The 18661-nt window shown below is 49.0% G+C and overlaps 1 protein-coding gene and 1 non-coding gene across 10 annotated transcripts in view; both read right to left on the bottom strand.

Moving 5' to 3' along the window:
• Positions 1 to 18661, bottom strand: part of LOC100117261 (protein scalloped) — a 130751-nt gene that overhangs the window by 13663 nt on the left and 98427 nt on the right. For all 9 annotated transcript variants that reach the window (XM_008209572.3, XM_032601705.1, XM_032601706.1 and 6 more), the window contains 2 exons: positions 11758 to 11882; positions 11401 to 11539 (listed from right to left, as the gene is read on the bottom strand). In XM_008209572.3, the coding sequence (XP_008207794.1) occupies positions 11401 to 11539; positions 11758 to 11882 (264 nt within the window). The remainder of the gene's footprint in view (positions 1 to 11400; positions 11540 to 11757; positions 11883 to 18661) is intronic.
• Positions 16845 to 16951, bottom strand: LOC116416674. Its single transcript, XR_004227007.1, has one exon. It is a non-coding gene; the product is annotated as a U6 spliceosomal RNA (small nuclear RNA).

Here is an 18661-nt window from a genome sequence, read left to right as displayed (position 1 = left end):
CTTGGCCGATGCTCAATTTAACAAGAAGGGCCATTACGGCTCGCTCCCATAACGAGAGACGATGGAGTGTCGCTCGCTCGCTCTCGTGTGTGTGCAGTAGTATACAGCGAGCGTCGAGTGGGAGCACGTGCGCGCTGTCTTCTGCCTGTGTGGGATGTACACATCGGACGACGTAAACGAGCGATTATCTTTTGGCCTTTATTGGATTCGGGATCGCGAGTGGGGAGCGAGGCTCTTATAGGCGTCCTTCGAATTATATTGGCTGGGGTGAGATACATCGGAAGCTTTTGTTTCTTCTCTTATATTCAAAAGGAAAAGACGCGAGATTACGGATTCGGTATCAGCCCGAAAAATTCCACGTAGTCACACACCTATAAAATGACTCGCCCTAATCGACTATACGCTTCCCCCGCGCGCAGTTTATAGCCGGATCATCATCAATCATTCCCGCGAAAATCGATCTCACCCGTTAACGAAATTCCCGGCCACCCCCTCGAAATTATATATCAATCCAAAGCTGCGCACACAACCGGCCACCCTCGCCAAATTTGAAAAACAAATGCGGCTTAAAATTCTTTTGTCACGCCCCGAAAAAGAAGCTAAAAGTAAAAGCGGCGTCGGCACAATAAGCCGCGTGTGGGCCGAGAGCGCATAATATAGAAACTCTTTTCTCCGCGCGCAGCGCCGCGCGGCGGGACAATGCGCCGAGCGCGCGCGCGATTATAATGCGGCTTTCGAGGGATACGTGCCATCTGGCTGGGCTGAGCGACTTTGCAATTGTGATGACTGTCTCTGCGCTGATGCGTATTATACACGTCATTTCTGGCGCGCAGTTGCATATTATACGCGAAACGCTCGGTTGGCCCGATGAAATATACACCGCGCGTGAGTTTGGGCGAGAGGGAAGGGCTGATTTTCGAGCGAAGTAGAGAGCGTAATTGAATGAGAACGGGTTCGTCGCTTGGTGTGTATTTTGAAAAAGAAAGCACCTTCGCCTTTCGTCGAATCCACGTCTACGTATGTACAGCATCAGAGACGGCCGGCTTCAGCGTTACAGCGTCAAATTGCTTTCGACGCGCCGAGGACATTGTTCCGCACGGCTCTCTCCTCCTTGTCTCTCGCGGGGGCTATCCGAGTCCCGACTTGAGCGCGTCGCCGCTAATCGATGCCGTGCACTGTATACACGCTCGCGGCAAACAACGGCCGGCGCTGATGCTACTCCCCGCTATATAGCGTCTCCCTCTCTCTATCCTTGAGAGTCAGAAGTGCGTTTAAGCTTGTTTAGCTAATTAACGATCCGCAATCGTCAGAAGTGCTCGAGCTTTCGCTGCGCGTTCTCGAGGACGTGGCCGCAAGACTCGATCTGTCTGTGTGTATTACGTGTGCATCGCGCTCGGCTTGGATGTAGAGAGAGAGATGGATGGAGCGAGAAGAGCAGTGCGGCCATAAGCTTCGATCGGGCGATGGGATAGAGAGAGAGAGAGAGAGAGAGAGAGAGAGAGAGAGAGAGAGAGAGAGAGAATGGGCTTCGGCTTTGATGACCAGTTAATCAGAGCGCGCGATATCGATCACGGAGCTCCGATGCTGCGCGCCGATTTTGAACTTCAAAGCGCGATATTTCTCGCGAGAACTTTATTGCGTACATCCTCGAACAGCGTCGACGAGGAGCTTCCCGATACCTTTAATAAAGTCTCGAGGCGAAAAATATCAGCGACGCGAAAGAGAGTTTAGATCGAGGGGGCGAAATAAATACAAGCGAGCTTTCTCGAGAGACAAAGGTGTCGCTTTGCAACTCCTACGAGAGATCTATCCACGCGGGAGCTGGCCGGCCTCGCTTGCTCGTCTATATATACTGATGGTAGCCTGACACGCTGACCCTCCGCGATCTACGAGCGGGCGGCGAGCGACCCCCGCTCGCGAAAAGTCCCTTTTTCCTCTTATCGCGCGCGCAGGTATAGCCCGTCGCCGTTCCATCCATCTTCCTTTCTTTCCATTTTCTTCGGGGCAGCCAACCCCTCCTCTCTCCGCGAGGCACACGTGCACGTGCACGTATATTCGTGGCCGTAGAGGCGCGCGCGCGCGAGCGGGAGAGAAGAGAAAGACCGTGCGTCTATGTAGCCGTGTGTATGTATAGACGTACACGCAGAACGGCGCAGCAGACAGGGACGGTATAGAGCAGAAGCTATAGCAAGTGGGACGGAGACAGAGGAGAGCGATTCTGATCCCTCCAACCCTCGACGCAAACCCGTGTCTCTCTCTCTCTCTCTCTCTCTCTCTCTCTCTCTCTCTCTCTCTCGCTCTCTCGCTCTACGGGAGCGGCAACTCCCTCCACGCGGGCGCTCGGCTCTGTTCACTAATTGCACATTCTTCGCATAGTTTCGCCACCCTCTCTCGGGGCCGGGGGTGGCCTGGCAGTAGCAGCGGCGGCAGCGGTAGAGAGAGAGAGAGAGAGAGAGAGAGAGAGAGAGAGAGAAAGGACGGCAACGGCGTCCACCCCCACATCCTGTGCCACCCACTCCACACCACCTCCCTCCTCCTCCTCCACCTCCTCGTCGTCGTCGTTTCGGCCGAGCGTTATAGCTCTCTGCCGCCGCTGCGCGCTATCCTATAGCGCTCACCCTTCAACTTGTCCTGTGTGTCGGGCTCGTTCTACTTTAGCGCTATGCCTCAGCTCGACCTGTATGTGTGTGTGTGTTGCGTGTTGTATACAACAGCGGCAGCTTCTTCTTCTTTCACGAGACTCTCTTTCTCTGATGTGTACGTGTGATTTTTGAGAAAAAGTTCAACGACCATTTTCCCATCATCGCGCGCGTATCCCTCGGAAATTCCACTATTCCATTACACACTCAATTTGAGGCCGTTTCTGCAAGTCAGACGCGCAGCGAAATTTTCCACACACACCCTACGGCGGCTTTCCTTATATTTTCCCCATTTTTCTAGCCGAGGGCGTATATAGATGACACGCGCGCTAGCTTGTAAATTGCGGCCGATAAACGCGCGCGCGAGCAAGGGGGTGCGCGCGCGGAAAGAGAGAGAGAGAAAGAAGGTCGAATGATGACGCGGGATGAAATATGGTGATGCGTTTAATATCGTAGGTGAACGAAGATGTAATTGATTTTTTCCGTGCCCGCGCCACGTTGTACGTGTGTGTGCGAGGGTGCGAGAGAGCGCCGACGGACGACATTCTTGTTAAACCGCCGTTTAATATTAGAGATGAAAAAAGGGATGGTCGTGTGCTGCGCGACGGCGAGGGTGATGCCGGCTCCTCGTACGGCGCTCTGAGCGAGTCCAAAATAATATCGCCTCTGTCGTTTTTATGCGTCGGCGTATTTGCAAGTATTATTATTTACTGCGAAAATCCAGTAGGCCATTGAAAAAAAGCACTTATGCGCCCCGCCAACGACGACAATGATCCTCTCACTGCGTGAAACTTTCCTCTCTTTCTCCGAAAGGGTCAATTTCGCGAGAACGAAAGCGCAGTGAAAAAGTAGACGAACTATACGAGTGCCGGCCATCCACGCACACACATATACACTGCAGCGAGTCGAGATAGCAAAAAGGAAGGGAGAGGAATGGAGAGGGATAGAGAAGAGAGACAGAGAGTCGGTCTGCCATCTTGGCCAGGCCATTACGCGCGGAGTTTAATTAAACTCGGCGAGATGTCAAAGGACTCGGCCATGCCAGGAAGACGGACAATGCAGACGCAGATTATTACATCGTCCTCGTTCTGTCCAGGGATCTCCGGGGCAACCTCCGAGCTTCTCACCTCCTTCCCTTCTCATCCTCCCCCATCCCTCCCCCCTCCTCCTGCTCCTCTCTTGGGCTATTGCGCGCTGCATGCGGTCGCGTCAATAGACCGCGATCTTGCCGCCCTTTCATACGAGCCTGATGCTCCTGCAGCTCGGACAGCATCTGTGAGAAATTGCGTTATGGCTCTCGTATGTGCGCTGCGCTGTTGTGTATACGTGCATGAGCGGCTGGCTGCAGGTGCCGAGATTTTTTCCTCTCGGTAATTTAACAGGTGTGCAGCGCTTTATTGTGGAGACGCGTGTGTAGAGCGTTGAAAAAGTCGTTATCAAGATGCAAAATTTTACATTTTTCATAACAAACGAACGAACGGCAATTGAATTTTTTAAGCACGCGCGGTGGGACGTATTATTCGGAAGTGCGAGAGAAATTGCAGTCGCATCGCGTATAATAAGCTGCTCTTTTGATTTTGATTATGCTTTTTTTGTCCTGGTTTGCAGCTTGCTCTTGTTTCTAGACCGTCGACTAACATAATTAAAATCGTCGAGGCGGCGGGGTGAAATGTTGATTTGATAAACTTTTTAATTAAAAGGCTAATATACGTGAAAATTTGATAATAATTTGAAGCAGTGGTAATGTCGTGGAAATTAAAGTTTATCAACCTCTTCGGCACGGCCAATTTAAATAGTATTGTAAACGACGTTGACATTGCAGCAGAAAATTTTGACTTTCATGTTTACAGCATGAACGGCCCGAAAAGGCTGGTTTGGCGCAAGTGGCACACCGCTATGTAAGCACTTTGCCCCGCTTAAGATGACGACGGTGATGGAAGAGTGCCTATTCGCCACCTATCATAGCTAGCCACATACTAAGGAGCTTGAAAGTTCGAGCGTCAAGGGATAGCAAGTCAGTTAAAACTGCTTAGTTTCTGGATGCTGCTGGAACTGCTTAGTTTAAAAATACGAATTTAGCTATCAGTACATACTTCTTGGCAGTTACAGCACGCGCGGCTCAAGCAAACCCAACGCAAGAAAAGTTTTTCTCGCTGCTTCGGCAGGCGATTCACCTCCACATATACTCTCTGTCGGCAGATTAAGTTAAGGGAAACTGAGAGGTATCCATGCGCCACCTATATTCGCTGATCAGATACTCGGAGAGTTTAAGCGGCAGCGAAACAGCCAGTCCATAACCATGCTGTTCTACAGCTATAATGCGAAGCTTTCTTCTCCGTGTTGTGGCAAAACAACGCTCCTCGCCCTCTCTGGAGATAAGCTCTTTTTTACGGGACACACGCGCACTTCTTTTTCCCCCTCTCATTCGGCGTCCCGCTCTCCTCTCTCGCACGCAGTCCTTGCTCTCTCTCTCTCTCTCTCTCTCTCTCTCTCTCTCTCTCTACGAAAGTTTCACGTGATGAAAAGCACATTCTGACGGATTTTCTCGTCCCTCCTTTTATCTTTATTGCGCGAGCGAAATTTTTTCGCGCGCTTTGTCGCATCGGCCGGAACTGCCTGCAATTTTTATAAACTTGGCCGGCACGCGTTTACGCGTTCATTCCGGGGCTCCTTTTTCATTTTCTTGCTATATAACAGAGAGCTGCTGCCGGAGCTGACCTCGCCCTTTTATCGCACTTTCGCTGCTGCTGCTGCTGACGCCAACTTTATTCCTCGCAGACACGGAGCTCGGCGGATACTTTTCTCATCGACGTTCGCTTTCGAGCGAGTACGTGTTTGTATTTAACCTACATTCCACCAGGCGGAGGGGCTGAAAGTAAAATAAAAGTAGGAGAAATAGGTGCGGATAGTGCGAAATAGTTCGTGCATCTGCACTCGTTGCAGAATTACTCAATTCCTGAGCCACACAAAAACTAATATAAGGCCTACCAGCGTTCGCGGGTTATCCACATCGCGCTCGCGCTTATTACATCCCCGAGATTTTCCGCATTATCTCTCTCCGCTAAATTTCCTTGCGATTCCACAAGCGGCTCTCGCACACATGCGCATCGGTACACGGCGAGCGATCCCCCTCCGCCTTCTCTTCCCATCCCAAAAATTGTAGGTATTAACGCTCTTTCTCTCTATCCCTCTCGCGCGCGGAGTAATGAATTTCCCGGAAAGAGGAAAAAGCCGGTATGGCGCAACGCTGAAAGTAATTCCTCGGGCGCAGCAGCGCTTCCTTCGCCGCTATATACCGCGAACTTTCGAGACGCGCGCGATTTTCAGAAGAGGCTGGGCTGCCGCCGCCGCCGTCGACGCTGGAAGTAGGCAAACCCGAGCGGAACCTTTAGCCATGGGCCCCAGGTATTTTAATTAGCGCAACAACGAGGCGTTGTTTCATATTTACGCTGATGCTCGCAGCGGCTCTTATGCGTCGTAATGAATATTAATTCACGGGTGTACGCGCGAAAGCTGGTTCCATCTCGGAAGTCTTTCTCTCTCTCTCTCTCTCTCTCTCTCTCTCTCTCTCTCTCTCTCTCTCTCTCTCTCTCTCTCTCTCTCTCTTGTCCTCTCTCTTTCTATTCTCGCTCACGATGTTTTTCAGGAGTCGCTTTTGCGCGCGCTGAATTTGTATTTCCCGGAGAGCAGCCGCCGCGAGCTTGTTTTTGCGCCCTTTTGAGGGGAGAGCTTATTTATATAAAGCTTGATCCCACGCGCGCTCGCGCGGCCTCGTCTTTTCGCGCGAATTTTAATATAATTGAGCAACAAATGAAAAGGGAGCAGTGTTCTTCAACATCGCGGAAATTGCGCGTATTACGCGGAGGAAGCTTTCGGTAAAGGGCGTTTTTGCGTACACGTACGACTTCGTTAAATGAAGATTTCCGTCCGTCTGTTGGTCGTACCTTATTTTTTAATTGTTTTGCTGTATGTGGAAGAGCTTTGTTGAGGCTGCGAGCGGAAAGTTTGTTTTTTGGGGCGTTTAATTAGGAAATGCCGAGAACAAGGGAATAAGATATGATAAAAAAGCTGTGGTATGGAGAATGATAAAGTAGTGCAGGTCTGCTCGTTGGTCGATGTATAGAATTTAAGCTGATTATGTCGTTTGGAGTCTTGTTCGAAGTCACTTCAACGAAATAGTTAGATATGAGATAAGCATAATTTAATTGCGAGTTGCACCGTAAACAGTAAAAACTCGTGGTGTAAAAGTCTTATGCAGGTTTCTCGGTCGTGAAAGCACGAACCGAGTAATTATTTTGTAACAATGCTTGCAAACACAACTAATCTGTGCTGCACGTTGTGGTTTTGTTTGAAGCTAGTTGAGAATATACTCCTATACATTTTCGCAAAAAGGAACAGACTATAAATTATACCAGTAGTGGAAATAATAAATTGACTTAACAAAGTTTTCTTAAATCAGCATAAATTACTCACACCACAAAACAGTACATAAACAAGGCGTTGCGCACAATAAAAATAATTCATTTCCTCGTCCTCGTGATTAGCGCAACGTTAAATTTAATTTCCCCTTTCATTTCTCACGCCGTGAACAGTTTTAATAATTCTCAATTCACCCCTACGTCGAGCGTTTTTACAGCGCCTCTGCCAAGAACTTCAATTTTTCTCCATCGCACGCAACGAGAGCGCAGCTCTCGTGTGCGGATGGAACAGTTTTCCCGGGATGAGCTTAACGCCAGAAAACAAATGAAAATGGCCGGGCTTTCGAGTCTACCGTTAAAATTAAATAACGAAGTTGTTTCGACGAACGAAGCAGCGCGCGCTTGCGCGCGCGAGAGAGATAGACAGGGAGGCGAACCCGGAATAGAAATGAATTAAACGCGGAATGCGCTACTTTGTGCATGGACTCTGGCGCGCGCAAGAAAATGGTATTTTTAATCCGGAAAATATATAGCAGTTCTTACCCTCGTATAAAATCGGTAAAGTTAAACACTCGACGAGCAAAGTCCATCCGCAGGGCTAATGGAAAAGCATTAGAGCCCTCGCGAGCGGATTAACGCGCGACAGTTAATAAAGCATCTCACGTTAATCCTGCTGCTGCACGCGTATACCGCGAAAAAGAGCGCGTCGCTGCAAAACTTCAGGCGAGACAAAGGCGGCGCGAATCGATAAAACCGTTCCACCGAAAAATCCGGCCGCAGGAATCCCAGCTCCCGCCCCGTCGCGAAAAATAGCCTCGCGCAAATAATAGAAACTTTTAGTGAGGGCGATAAAAATCTATTTTCCCCCGGGGGCAGCCGCAACAAGTAGCGCCGCTGCCGCTACTGCTACTGCTGGTAGTAGCTAACGCTGCGACGCGAAATTTATGTCGCAAAAATCGCGGAAGCACGCGCGAGAGAGAAACTTGGGCAGCTCTGCGCGTAACTATGCGACTTACTCGAAAGATCGTTCAAGGTTTACGGGAGAAGGGTAGGAGAGGAGGGCGAGGAAGGGAGGTATAGGGAGAGAGAGAGAGAGAGAGAGAGAGAGAGAGAGAGAGAGAGAGAGAGAGAGAGAGGAGACGCTCGCGCAATCCCGTTTATCGTCCTCGTAAATCCGCGAATATACACTCCGTGCGGCGCGCGAGCGGGCTTTAATCTGTTTTCGTTTTACGAGGCGCGTTTTACGACGCCGGCGAACTTGCGCGAGTAGCTGCGGTGCGCTTTTCGGACACTACGGCGGCTCACACACAGCGGCGGTCAGTGTACTGCGTGTGCAAGCGCAAAAAGCTCGCGCGAGAGGGGCTACGTGAGGTATGGGGGTGTTTTGGGGGAAATTACTGCGGCAAGTTTTTGAAGATATTTTGGTTTTCTGCGGATGGAACACTCTTCTTTCTCTCCGGCGTGTGCCGCTATGTATACGTATATACGAAGTCTCGAAGAAGGAAGGAGAGAATTAAGCGCATCGATATTTTCCGTCTCGGCAAAACTTGGGCCGATCTCTCCGCCAGGACAATTCCCGGAAAGCCAGGGCAGCCACGTACAAGTCAACGCGGCGGACGTTTGCCGCAGCGTGAAAAGCCATTTTACAGGAGACTCGTCCTCCCGTCGTAATATATATCGTCGCGTGTTATACAGAAGAGAGGGAGTCTCTCCGTCTCTCTCTAGAGGCGCCCCGGAGACGTGCCGCGACGCTTCCGCCGGTCAATAACTGGACACTATACCTACTGACGCCTGAAGCGGCGACGGCTCCCTTTCTCCGACGACGACGACTACTACGACGCTGAGACACCGAGTCTCTGTGGACCTTTGTGAGCCGCCGACTGCCTTGTTTCCTTCCTCGCTGTTTGGTGCGCGAGCGCAGAGCCGACTCCTTTGTGTCGCGATAGACGCCTTTTTTTATAAGCGATTCTCACTGTTATCCTTTTATTTTCGTGTCCATCAATGTTTTTAGATTTTTTTATCGTATCGATAAAACTGCGAAAACCGAAAGAAGCTCGACGGCGGAATAAATCAAACGGCAAACACTTTTCTCGAAAGCCATAGGGCGATTTCACACCCTCGATAGTCCCCCTCGCCGTCTGAGAGAGAGGGAGAGAGAGAACAGATGCCCCATCCTCCTTCGTCTCGGCATCCTTTGCCGTGTCGTGGGGCGTGCGACGCGTATAGGAAAGGCGAGCGAAGAGAGCCTGGCCGTATCTTTGGGGGCTGTGCAGCAGCCCCGCGAGGCATGCGAGAAGATTGCCGCGCTACGAGAGACCTCCTATTATCCGAGAACCGGACATGCAAATATTGAATTTCCCGTCTCTCGCCCGCCGCCGCGGCGCCGCAGCTTCTTTCTCTCCGCGAAAGCTGAGGGCTGAACTTCACGTACGGCGCGGTTGAATTTTGGTTTTGTCCTCGTGTTTTTCCGTATAAATACGCACGAGCGAATGATAAAGCCTCTAACGGTTTTACAGTGGGTCTAGAGCCACTTAGCCGCTAATAGTCTCTATTTACTCGCACCGCGCGCGCAAAAAAAAAACACTTGCCCAGCTGTGCCGTATGTAAACATTGGCCACTCCTCTCTCTCTCTCCTACTTTACGTGTGTGTATAGTGTTTCCCATATAACTGCAGTGCAGGATACACGAAGAGCGATGTGTGCATGAAAAAATGTTAATTGTAGCGCAGTGGAAAGGCATCATTACGTCGCACGTTTTTCTACCAAACGAAAGTCTCTCTCGCGCGCACGGCCAACCGGATGTCTGTCTGTGTTTGTGTGTGTATTGAGTTTCCCGAGGCTGTAATTTACAACACGCGGCCGTCGAGTTTTTCTTTCAGCAACGGGTCTGCAGTAATTAATCGGAGCGCGAGGAAATTAAAAAACAATCGCTAAAGGCCCTCCGACACCCCCGAAAAGGGAGCGGCAAAGTCAGGTCGAAGGATATCTCTCCGAAGATGTCTATACGGGAAAGTAAATTGCCTCAAGATATTTAATCCTTGGCGCGAGGAGGGAAAGTCAGGGAGTTGAGAAAAGGGCGACCGCCGAGAGACGCGATCGTTTATTGGCTCGAGACGGGGCCAACGAAGCGCGCTCGATCAAATAAGTTTCCGGCGGCAGCGATCGCGTTAAACCGTTCTCGCACCTCGTTATCCTTTGTTTCGCGCGCGCGATAGGGCTAAGATTGTAATAGACGTTTTCTCCCATACAACGTCGAGATGCGTCCATCGAATCACATTTCGCAAAATTTCACGCTCGCTCGCATCGGAATCAACGGCCAGTGCGCAGAATTCAATATTCAAAACGCGGCGAAAAATATTCATCTCGTCGTCCCCCACCGCGGTGAAATTCGACAAAAAAAGCTCTCGACTGTACACAAAGCTCAAGGAAGTCCGTGAAAAATCTCCCGTCGACGCGTCTCCGGAACTTCTCGCATTGCTCTCGGTCCGTTCGCTCTTTCTCTCGTCCATTGGAAAGTATATATCGGCGGCATGCCGAGAGCCCTCTCCCTCTCTCGATAAAATTCTTTTGTCAAGTCGAACTGAATAAGAACGAGATCGGGCAGAAGCAATGAAATCATCCGAGGGGAGACTTTATAGGCGCGCGTCGGCCATCCGACGACGAGGACGACGGTCGGAGAGGGCTGCAAGGCGTTATTGCTTCGCTGCTACGAGCGAGAGTGTCTCACGCTACCGATGCCTGCTGGTGGTGGTTATGGGTGAGACGCTGTGTGCTGGTAGTCGCCGGCTTGGTGAATGGGCGATAGAGCGTGGCCGCTGCTGCTATATACGCCGGACAATATCGTCGAGCGGTCACGTAGACTGACCTCAGGTCGGAGCAATAACGAGCTGAGAGAGAGAGAGAGAGAGAGAGAGAAAGAGGCGACGGAGCGAGTAACCGGAGACGCGCGCGCGAGAGAGGAGGAAGTTATGGCGCGAATTGAGGCTGTTTCTTTCTTTCGCTCGCTCTGATGGAGGGTGTACGGAAATTGCGGATTCTACGATTTTCGCGCGGACGATTTTATGGTTTTATTATTTCTTTAACTAGCCTAGATTTTTCCTTCGATTTTCACACACACATTTTACTCTGCACGTTCTTTGAAAAATCGAGGCGCAGGTGATTGATACTTAAAAAAAATAGTTCACGGCGCCCGACTAATTAATCGTTAGTCTTTCGCTATAGAGTAAAAGAAAGCCAGCCAGAGTGGGCTCAATTACGTTATGAAAAAATTTAATAATAATAGTAGCAGCAGCAACAATAATAACAATAGCAGTATATAGCGCTGCACAGCGCGACGGTACTTACCGTACATCTTTCCCTCGTCGGAGAGGATGATTTTGCGACGACCGCATGGCGGATATATGGTGAGTGCTTCCTGGAAGCTCTGCTCGATATCCGGCGACCACACGCCCTCGGCGTCCGCCGCCGATAGGTCCTTTTCGTCCTGTTCACAGAGCAATACAGATATAGTCTCGTGTACTGTGCGCGCAAGCGGCTCATTAATTATTAATGCGCGCGGCGCCAAGACCAGAGAGATATAGTCGCGCGTTATATCGAGTATTAGTTATCGATACCGCGGCAGGACCCGATACAGAGGCTGGTTACTTTGCGCGAGGAAATGTGTAGCGAGAGAAAAAAATTTGTGGGTTAAAAAATACTTACATCGCTGATGTCGCCAACGTCGAGGTTTTTCGTATCCGAGCCGGTGCCGTTGGCGTCGGGCGGCGGCCCGGAACTCGCGGGGGTCCACGGTGAGGAAATGGTGTCGGCTGCAGCCACCGCACTGCCTGTAACAGAGAACGCAAACGCCGCGTTTAATATCACTCGTTCAATATCGATGTATATGAATTATAATATAATGTGTAAAAAAATTGAAAACCCGCGATTCAACGCATGTAACGCCAGGCTATGATATAGGATACAGCAGCCTAACTAAAAACCCGTCTCGGAATGCATCCTCCATCTCCGGGAAAAATTCCAAGCCCATCCCGGAACACTTGCAGCGGTATCGTTCAACCCTCTCTCCTCCACCTACACACACACACGTGCAGCGGCCGCCGTCGGGGCCGCGCCCCCGCGTGCGCGCGTTAACCGAGTTTATCTCGAGGCCTCACCCCCCTCTCTCCCTCCGCAGCCCGAAGATAGAGATGGAGAGTAAGGTAGGTCGTGAAATTTCGTGGAATCCTAAGACTTCCGGAGGATTGCCGACGCAGGCACGCCGCTGGAAGTCGCGGAACGCGAGCGCTCTGCAGTAGAGAGAGAGAGAGAGAGAGAGAGAGAGAGAGAGAGAGAGAGAGAGAGAGAGAGAGAGAGAGAGAGAGAGATGGATAGAGAGCGGAGCGTAGGCCGGATTCAATGCAGCCAGTCAGGACGACGTCATTTTCGCAAATTTCGTGAATCGCCCGCGAGCGCTGAGATGCTCTTTTGCGCGGATTTCACGGCTGCGATAGTCAGTGTATATAGCCAACGCGCTTCGTTCGCAGATGATGCTGTACTAACTTGTTGACTGCGAGAATGCGCGAGGGAGTTCCTGGGATTCTTTTTCGCGTATCTCGCTCGGGAATTCGGGGTTGACTAATTTCACCGGGAGATAGTATATTTCCGCGGTGGGAAAAAATCAATACAGCCCACCGGAAACAAGTACCGCGAAAGACGGCGTTAACCAGCCCGTGTGCCTCAGCACCAAAAACATGCGCGGCAAAATCCCCGCCATCGTCACATCACCAGCTCGTCCGCACACATCCATATCCAATACACGCACAGTCGAGTCGCATCTATAAGTCCGCGCGCGCGGGCAGCAACAAGTGGCCCCAGATATCGCGTATCAGCGCTTGGCGCCTCGGCGCCTCGGCGCCGAGAAGGGGGCATCCCATCCGGCAAACTGTGGGCGGTTGCTCCGCCCCTCGACGGGGGTGGAGTGTGCTGCAGCCTCCCCCAGGCTTTTCCTCCCCACCGTCGCTCTCTCAGTCCTCCGCTGCAGCACCGCTGCCGCGCGCATGTTACCCTGTTACGCATACCTGCGCACCGCCGCGGCCTCTCGTCGCTGACGCACACACGCGCGTTCTAAATATGCGCGCCGTGCGCCTACGCACGCACGCCGCGTTTCCACCTCCTGCGCGCTGCGTGCATTTTTCGAGGCTAGCCAGCAGCGGCAGCGAATTAGCGTAATGGAATCCGCTGAATTCGCCTGGAATACTCTGGCGAATGTTTCCTGTTGCGCCCTGGCGATCCGCGCAGGTGTTGCGCGGGGGGATTTTGTTGTGCGCGCTATACACGATAAAGTCCGTTTTTTCCGAGCGTCTCGATCGATCCGTGTGCCAAATGTGGGTGAGCTATTCGCGGATGCGATGGAATGCCGCGAGATTGTGCATCGCATTCTTCGACCCCGTTTTTCTTTTGTTTTCTTGTTCTGACTGTATAAACATTCGTTATATCGGCTGCATCTCCGAGAATATCCAGTTTTTTCGTTGATCAATTGGCCGCCGGCCGCTTAATAGAGACGCAGGTACACATACATACACACACACGGCAATGCCACGAGCTACAGGAAGCATAGATCACGGCCGGATGACGCATGGCTGCATTCGGCCCTGCATCGGTGTGAGAGGGGGTTGGAAATGTACGGATGAAGAATATGGAACGGCGCAGTGATAGAGGGGGTGCAGCTAGCCCAGGCGTTTTGGAATGCCAAGCAAGACCGGCCGCCGCATACCCACGACAGAGAGAGACGGAGGGATTATACGCCGGACTTCTCTCCGGCAGTACACACACTCTTCGACTGTCGGAGCTGCACCGGCGGGGCATGTGCGCATTCTTGAATTTCCGCATACGAAATTTCAGCGCTTGTACGTATCTCGTGTATCGTCGAATTTTTAATAATAAACGCCAGTATCGGGGCTTCGGAGCACGTTAAAGCGCGAAGATAGTTTAGCGCGTCTTAAGACTATATTATAGCGGCGGCATCATCAAGGAAGTTCGGGCTCTGCGCGCATAGCTAACGGGGCTTCTAACTAAATCAAGTGTGCGCCGCGCGAGCGCGAATGAGTTTAGCCGCAGCCTTGAAAACCATTCGCAATTCAAATATACCGCTAAACAAGCTCCAAGTATTCTGCAGTCCTCCGCGAGTCGACCTTCCGACAGTGTTCGCTCTCGACTCGCAGTCGTTAAGTATTAACAGGATCTCGATACTTCCGATCGCGGTGTATGTACCGCCGTGACTAAATTTCCGGCTCCTCGGAAGAAAAATTCCATTATAATAACAGTCTCCATGTACGTGCTCGTCGATCACCGCAACAGCACTGATTCTGACGTCCGGCTGACTGCGCGCGACTGTTACTACTGCGGCCGGATCCGCACGGCGGCGAGACATCAGGAGAAAAAAGACGCCGCGAGTCGGGATTTAAGATGCAACATTTTCCTCTTCGTACAAAGCCAGCCAGCGGCCGAAAAAACAGCGCGAGAAAGTGCGAGGAAAGTAAATAGAACAGATAAATTAGAAAGAGAGCTCGACGGCGCGGCAGCCGTGAGAGAGAGGGTGAGCTCGAGGATAGCATTCAGTGCAGAGAGAGAGAGAGAGAGAGAGAGAGAGAGAGAGAGAGAGAGAGAGAGAGAGAGGAGGAGGAGGGGTGGCAGGCTCCGCTGGAATGCGCCCCGTTTAATATCGCGGAACATTATATATCGTCCCTCTTGTCCCTTCCTTGCCGCTACCGCTACGGATACACGCTCTCGCGATGGCGTGCAAGCGAATATTCGAGCGTATACGCGCGGGAGGGTAGGAATGTATATGTATACGTACACAGAGCTATACACGCACACAGGAGTGGTTTTAAAGAGTTTCCGAGAAAATTTCGATCGTGTCTGCGGAAAGAGAGAAGAGCCGGATTAAGTTTTCGAAAGAGTTGTTGAGTTTGCAGCGCGCACAGGGCGAAGATGTATAACAAGTTGCGCTCCCGCTGCTTTTTTGCCGTTTTCCAGAGCCCTGGAATGTTTCGAAGCTTTGTGCAGGCACAGCGCGCTCGCGGGATGTACATTATTTTCTATCGGAAAAAGTCTTTTTACTCGACAAAGTAGCCGGATAGATTACTTCGCGGAGCGAGTTCTCGCCACCGTTCTTTCTACACCCTCTGCTGCTGCTGCTGCGAGAATTTAATAAGTTGCGTAAGATTTCTAATAGATTCGACGATTCGAAAAAAAGCGTGCGGTTGGAAAAATCAGCCCATTCACTGCGCGTGAGTATACGTGGAAAAAAAGAGCCGTCCCGGAAAATTGCATTCGAATAATTCATTAAGCCTTCATGCGCTCGGCGTGAAAAAAAAGAAAACCCGCCGCGCCACCGGAGATTCTCTTCTATTAAAAGCCGCTGCTGCGCGTTGAGAGAGAGAGAGAGAAAGAGAGAGAGAGAGCAGCGTAAAAAAGCCGGGTCTGACTTATTAAAAGACATAAAGTCGCCACTTAAAACCGCGACTCGACGCGCGCGAAATAAAATTTTAATTACGCGTCATACCCCTCTGGCCGAGCGCAAAAAGAAAGCCTGCGCTCGATTAAATCGAAAAAGCTCGCGCAGCCGCAGACGCTTAGACAAAAAATAAAAGATAGGAAGAGAGAGAGAGAGAGAGGAAAATAAAATCATCCGAAAAACTCGCACGAGAGAGGTTTATACACAACGGCGACCGAGCGAAAAATAAGAGAGAGGGATAAGAGAGGCGCGAAAGCTCGTAAAGCCTGGCAATGAATGCGCAAAACACAGTGTCGTCTTTTCTCCGCTTTCTTTTTTTAATTGCGAAATCAAGCGCTGATTCGAGGCGGCATTGGAGCTGCGACGAGTGCGAATGAAAAGCTCAGACTCGGTGCAGCGCATCATGCGAAGATTTGAAAGAGAGGCCTGGCTTAGGTTCGAGAGTCTGCCGTTCTCGCAATTAACGTTTGCCCCCTTTCCAAGGGATCATCCGCGCTGAAGGGAGAGAGAAAAGAGAGCAGAGCGAAAAGGGATGATGCGCGAGGGAGCTAGAGAGACAGTGGCTTTTAATTGCCGTCCGAATTAACGAGGACTGCTGCTGCTGCATTATGTCGGTGCAGCGTGCAGGTATATCTAATGCAATTAACGCTCGCTTCTTTAACTCTTTCTCCTCTCTTTCTGTTTGTACGAGCGTGTGTTATGTTTTTTTTTCGACGCTTCACTGTCGCACGGAGCACGCTCGACTGCGTGCGTTTTTCCGACGAGCAACGTTGTCTCTTTGCTCTTTTGCTCTTCTGCTTCGCTCCGTTGATCGTTTCTGTTGGCTCGTACGTACACGCGAAAGGGGGTGTGTGAATTGGTTGCGGTAATTACTCGGAAAAATGACGTCGTTTCATTGGGTTAGCATTATTTTCGTAGCTACGAACGAGAGAGCACAGAGTACATTGTCGCATTCAGCGCTGGATATTGAAAGAAATACGCTTTGCTGCGTTTTGCGTTTTATGCGCGCTCATGAAAGGAGCCGGGGCTTCTATTACCGTTGCGCGGGTTAGCGTTGAATGGGATGATTCAATTTTGAGGGCGATATTGTTGAATTGCACAATTTGCTTTAATAAGATCCTGTGTACGTATACACGTTCGTTTCTAAAAAGACTTTGTACGCACTTTTTTATGTATAGACAGTTAGATAATTATGAAAAAGTTTTAACTTAATAATTATTTTACAACAAAATACATACAAAAAATTAGTTTCAATTATGATTCCTAAAAATTATTTTTTTACAAATAATTGGCAAAAAATGTGGAACGCTTCACGATTTTGCGTGTCATCCTTGCGCAGGGGCCATGCTAATCTTCTCTGTATCGTTCCAATTTGAGTATACTAGGAATGAAGGCGCGCTTCGCGCGCTCTTGATTCTATCTCCATCTAATAACACTGGTAGAAAATCTATTATAAGTGTTGTGCGGCACACTAACGTCTGCTAATATTTTATAAGCATGTAACATGTTAATAAATCCCTCAAAACCATTTTTTAATACATATATTAATAATGCTCAATGTCGTCATCATTGGTTCGAATAGTGAATCTGAAGAAAAGTTCAGTATGAGAGTCAGTGGGTTTGTCTATCGTTACAATGCTATTTATTAGCATTATAAAAAAGCTATACAACTGAAATTTTACACAGATACTTACTATGCTACCTAGAAAACATGTAACCTACATGATTATGATTGAACTGTTTTCATTCATATTTTCACATCGAGGTCCATATGAATTTTCTGATTTCGACTCCAACACTGATGTGAATGCAAACTCATGCTATACGACTAAATAATTATCATGGGTGTTGTAGTCGAACACAAAAGTATTTCAGTTAAGGTCGATTCAACTTTAAATATCATTCCACAATCACAAAAGTAATCTATATGCAAAATATAAGCTCTCTAGACCTGTTAGTTTTTGAATGAGAATAAATGCAAAAATGAAAAAACAGATATCGATCTCAAAATCTCTCACAACTATTAAAAGTCAAAATTCTAATTACCTAAAACCTTGACTACAAAGCCAAAACATTTATCACTTTCTCCATGTAAAAATATGCTAGAAACCAGAAATACAATGTGCTAGAGATAGTAGTTTCTGCGTAACTGGCTATAAGTAAAATTTTACCTGCTCAATTAAAAAATTCGCATGAGCCTGGATGTGAAAATATGAACGAAAACAGTTTAAAAATCAGAATCATCTAGGTTACATATTTCTAGGTAACATAGAAAGTGGCAGTGTCATATTTTAGTTCTCTAGTAACCTTTTTACATTAAAAAAAAAAACTAAATAATATTCACACACTTTATTACTACTTCAAATAGGGTTAGGGATAATACTACACACCCTCGTAATGATTAATTTTTACTAAAATTTCTTGCTAGTTATATTACATATATTTTATCTGTTATCAAGGTTTCCACATTTCATTTTAAACACTTAAAAATTTCTACCAGGGTTATGAGTTATGACTGTTTTGAGGGTTATGAATTTAAAGCGTGGTTCTGATCTCGTTGCCTAGGCAACAAACCAGCAACCAATCAGAATCACGTATTAAATGCTTCACAACAAAGGCCATCATTTTTTTAAGAGAGGAGGATGTACTGCCGAAGCAGGTACGACCGGTGTGGGCCCGATGCTCCTTATCTACGAACCACGGCCGATTCTTGCCGCTTGCGAGATAGGCATTCGTACAGGTAGCCACCTGGTGGCAAATACCTGAATTAAACGTTTCTGCCGGGCTATAGAGAGCGCTTTGCGCGAAATTCAAATTACGTAGGGGGACAAGCCAGGTTGTTGGCAATCGATACAGCGAGGCTTTACATATTATTTATTTCTTTGCCAATTTAACAATTGTCATTATTATAAATAAACAGAGGGCGCTGTTTTACAAATTTGTATGAGTTACGCGCCAAATTGTCAATGTGATGAATTAAGTAATTTTTAAAATATCCTGGTTTAAATATTTTATAAATTTGTTAAAATTCATGACAATAGAAGCATTCTCATTACAAAAATTACAAAAAAAAGCCGCTGACGCCACATGGCAATGTTTATCACGAGAACA

Source organism: Nasonia vitripennis (assembly GCF_009193385.2).
Source record: "Nasonia vitripennis strain AsymCx chromosome 3 unlocalized genomic scaffold, Nvit_psr_1.1 chr3_random0004, whole genome shotgun sequence".
NCBI classification, from domain to species: domain Eukaryota; kingdom Metazoa; phylum Arthropoda; class Insecta; order Hymenoptera; family Pteromalidae; genus Nasonia; species Nasonia vitripennis.
This window is presented reverse-complemented; position numbering and strand designations above follow the sequence as displayed.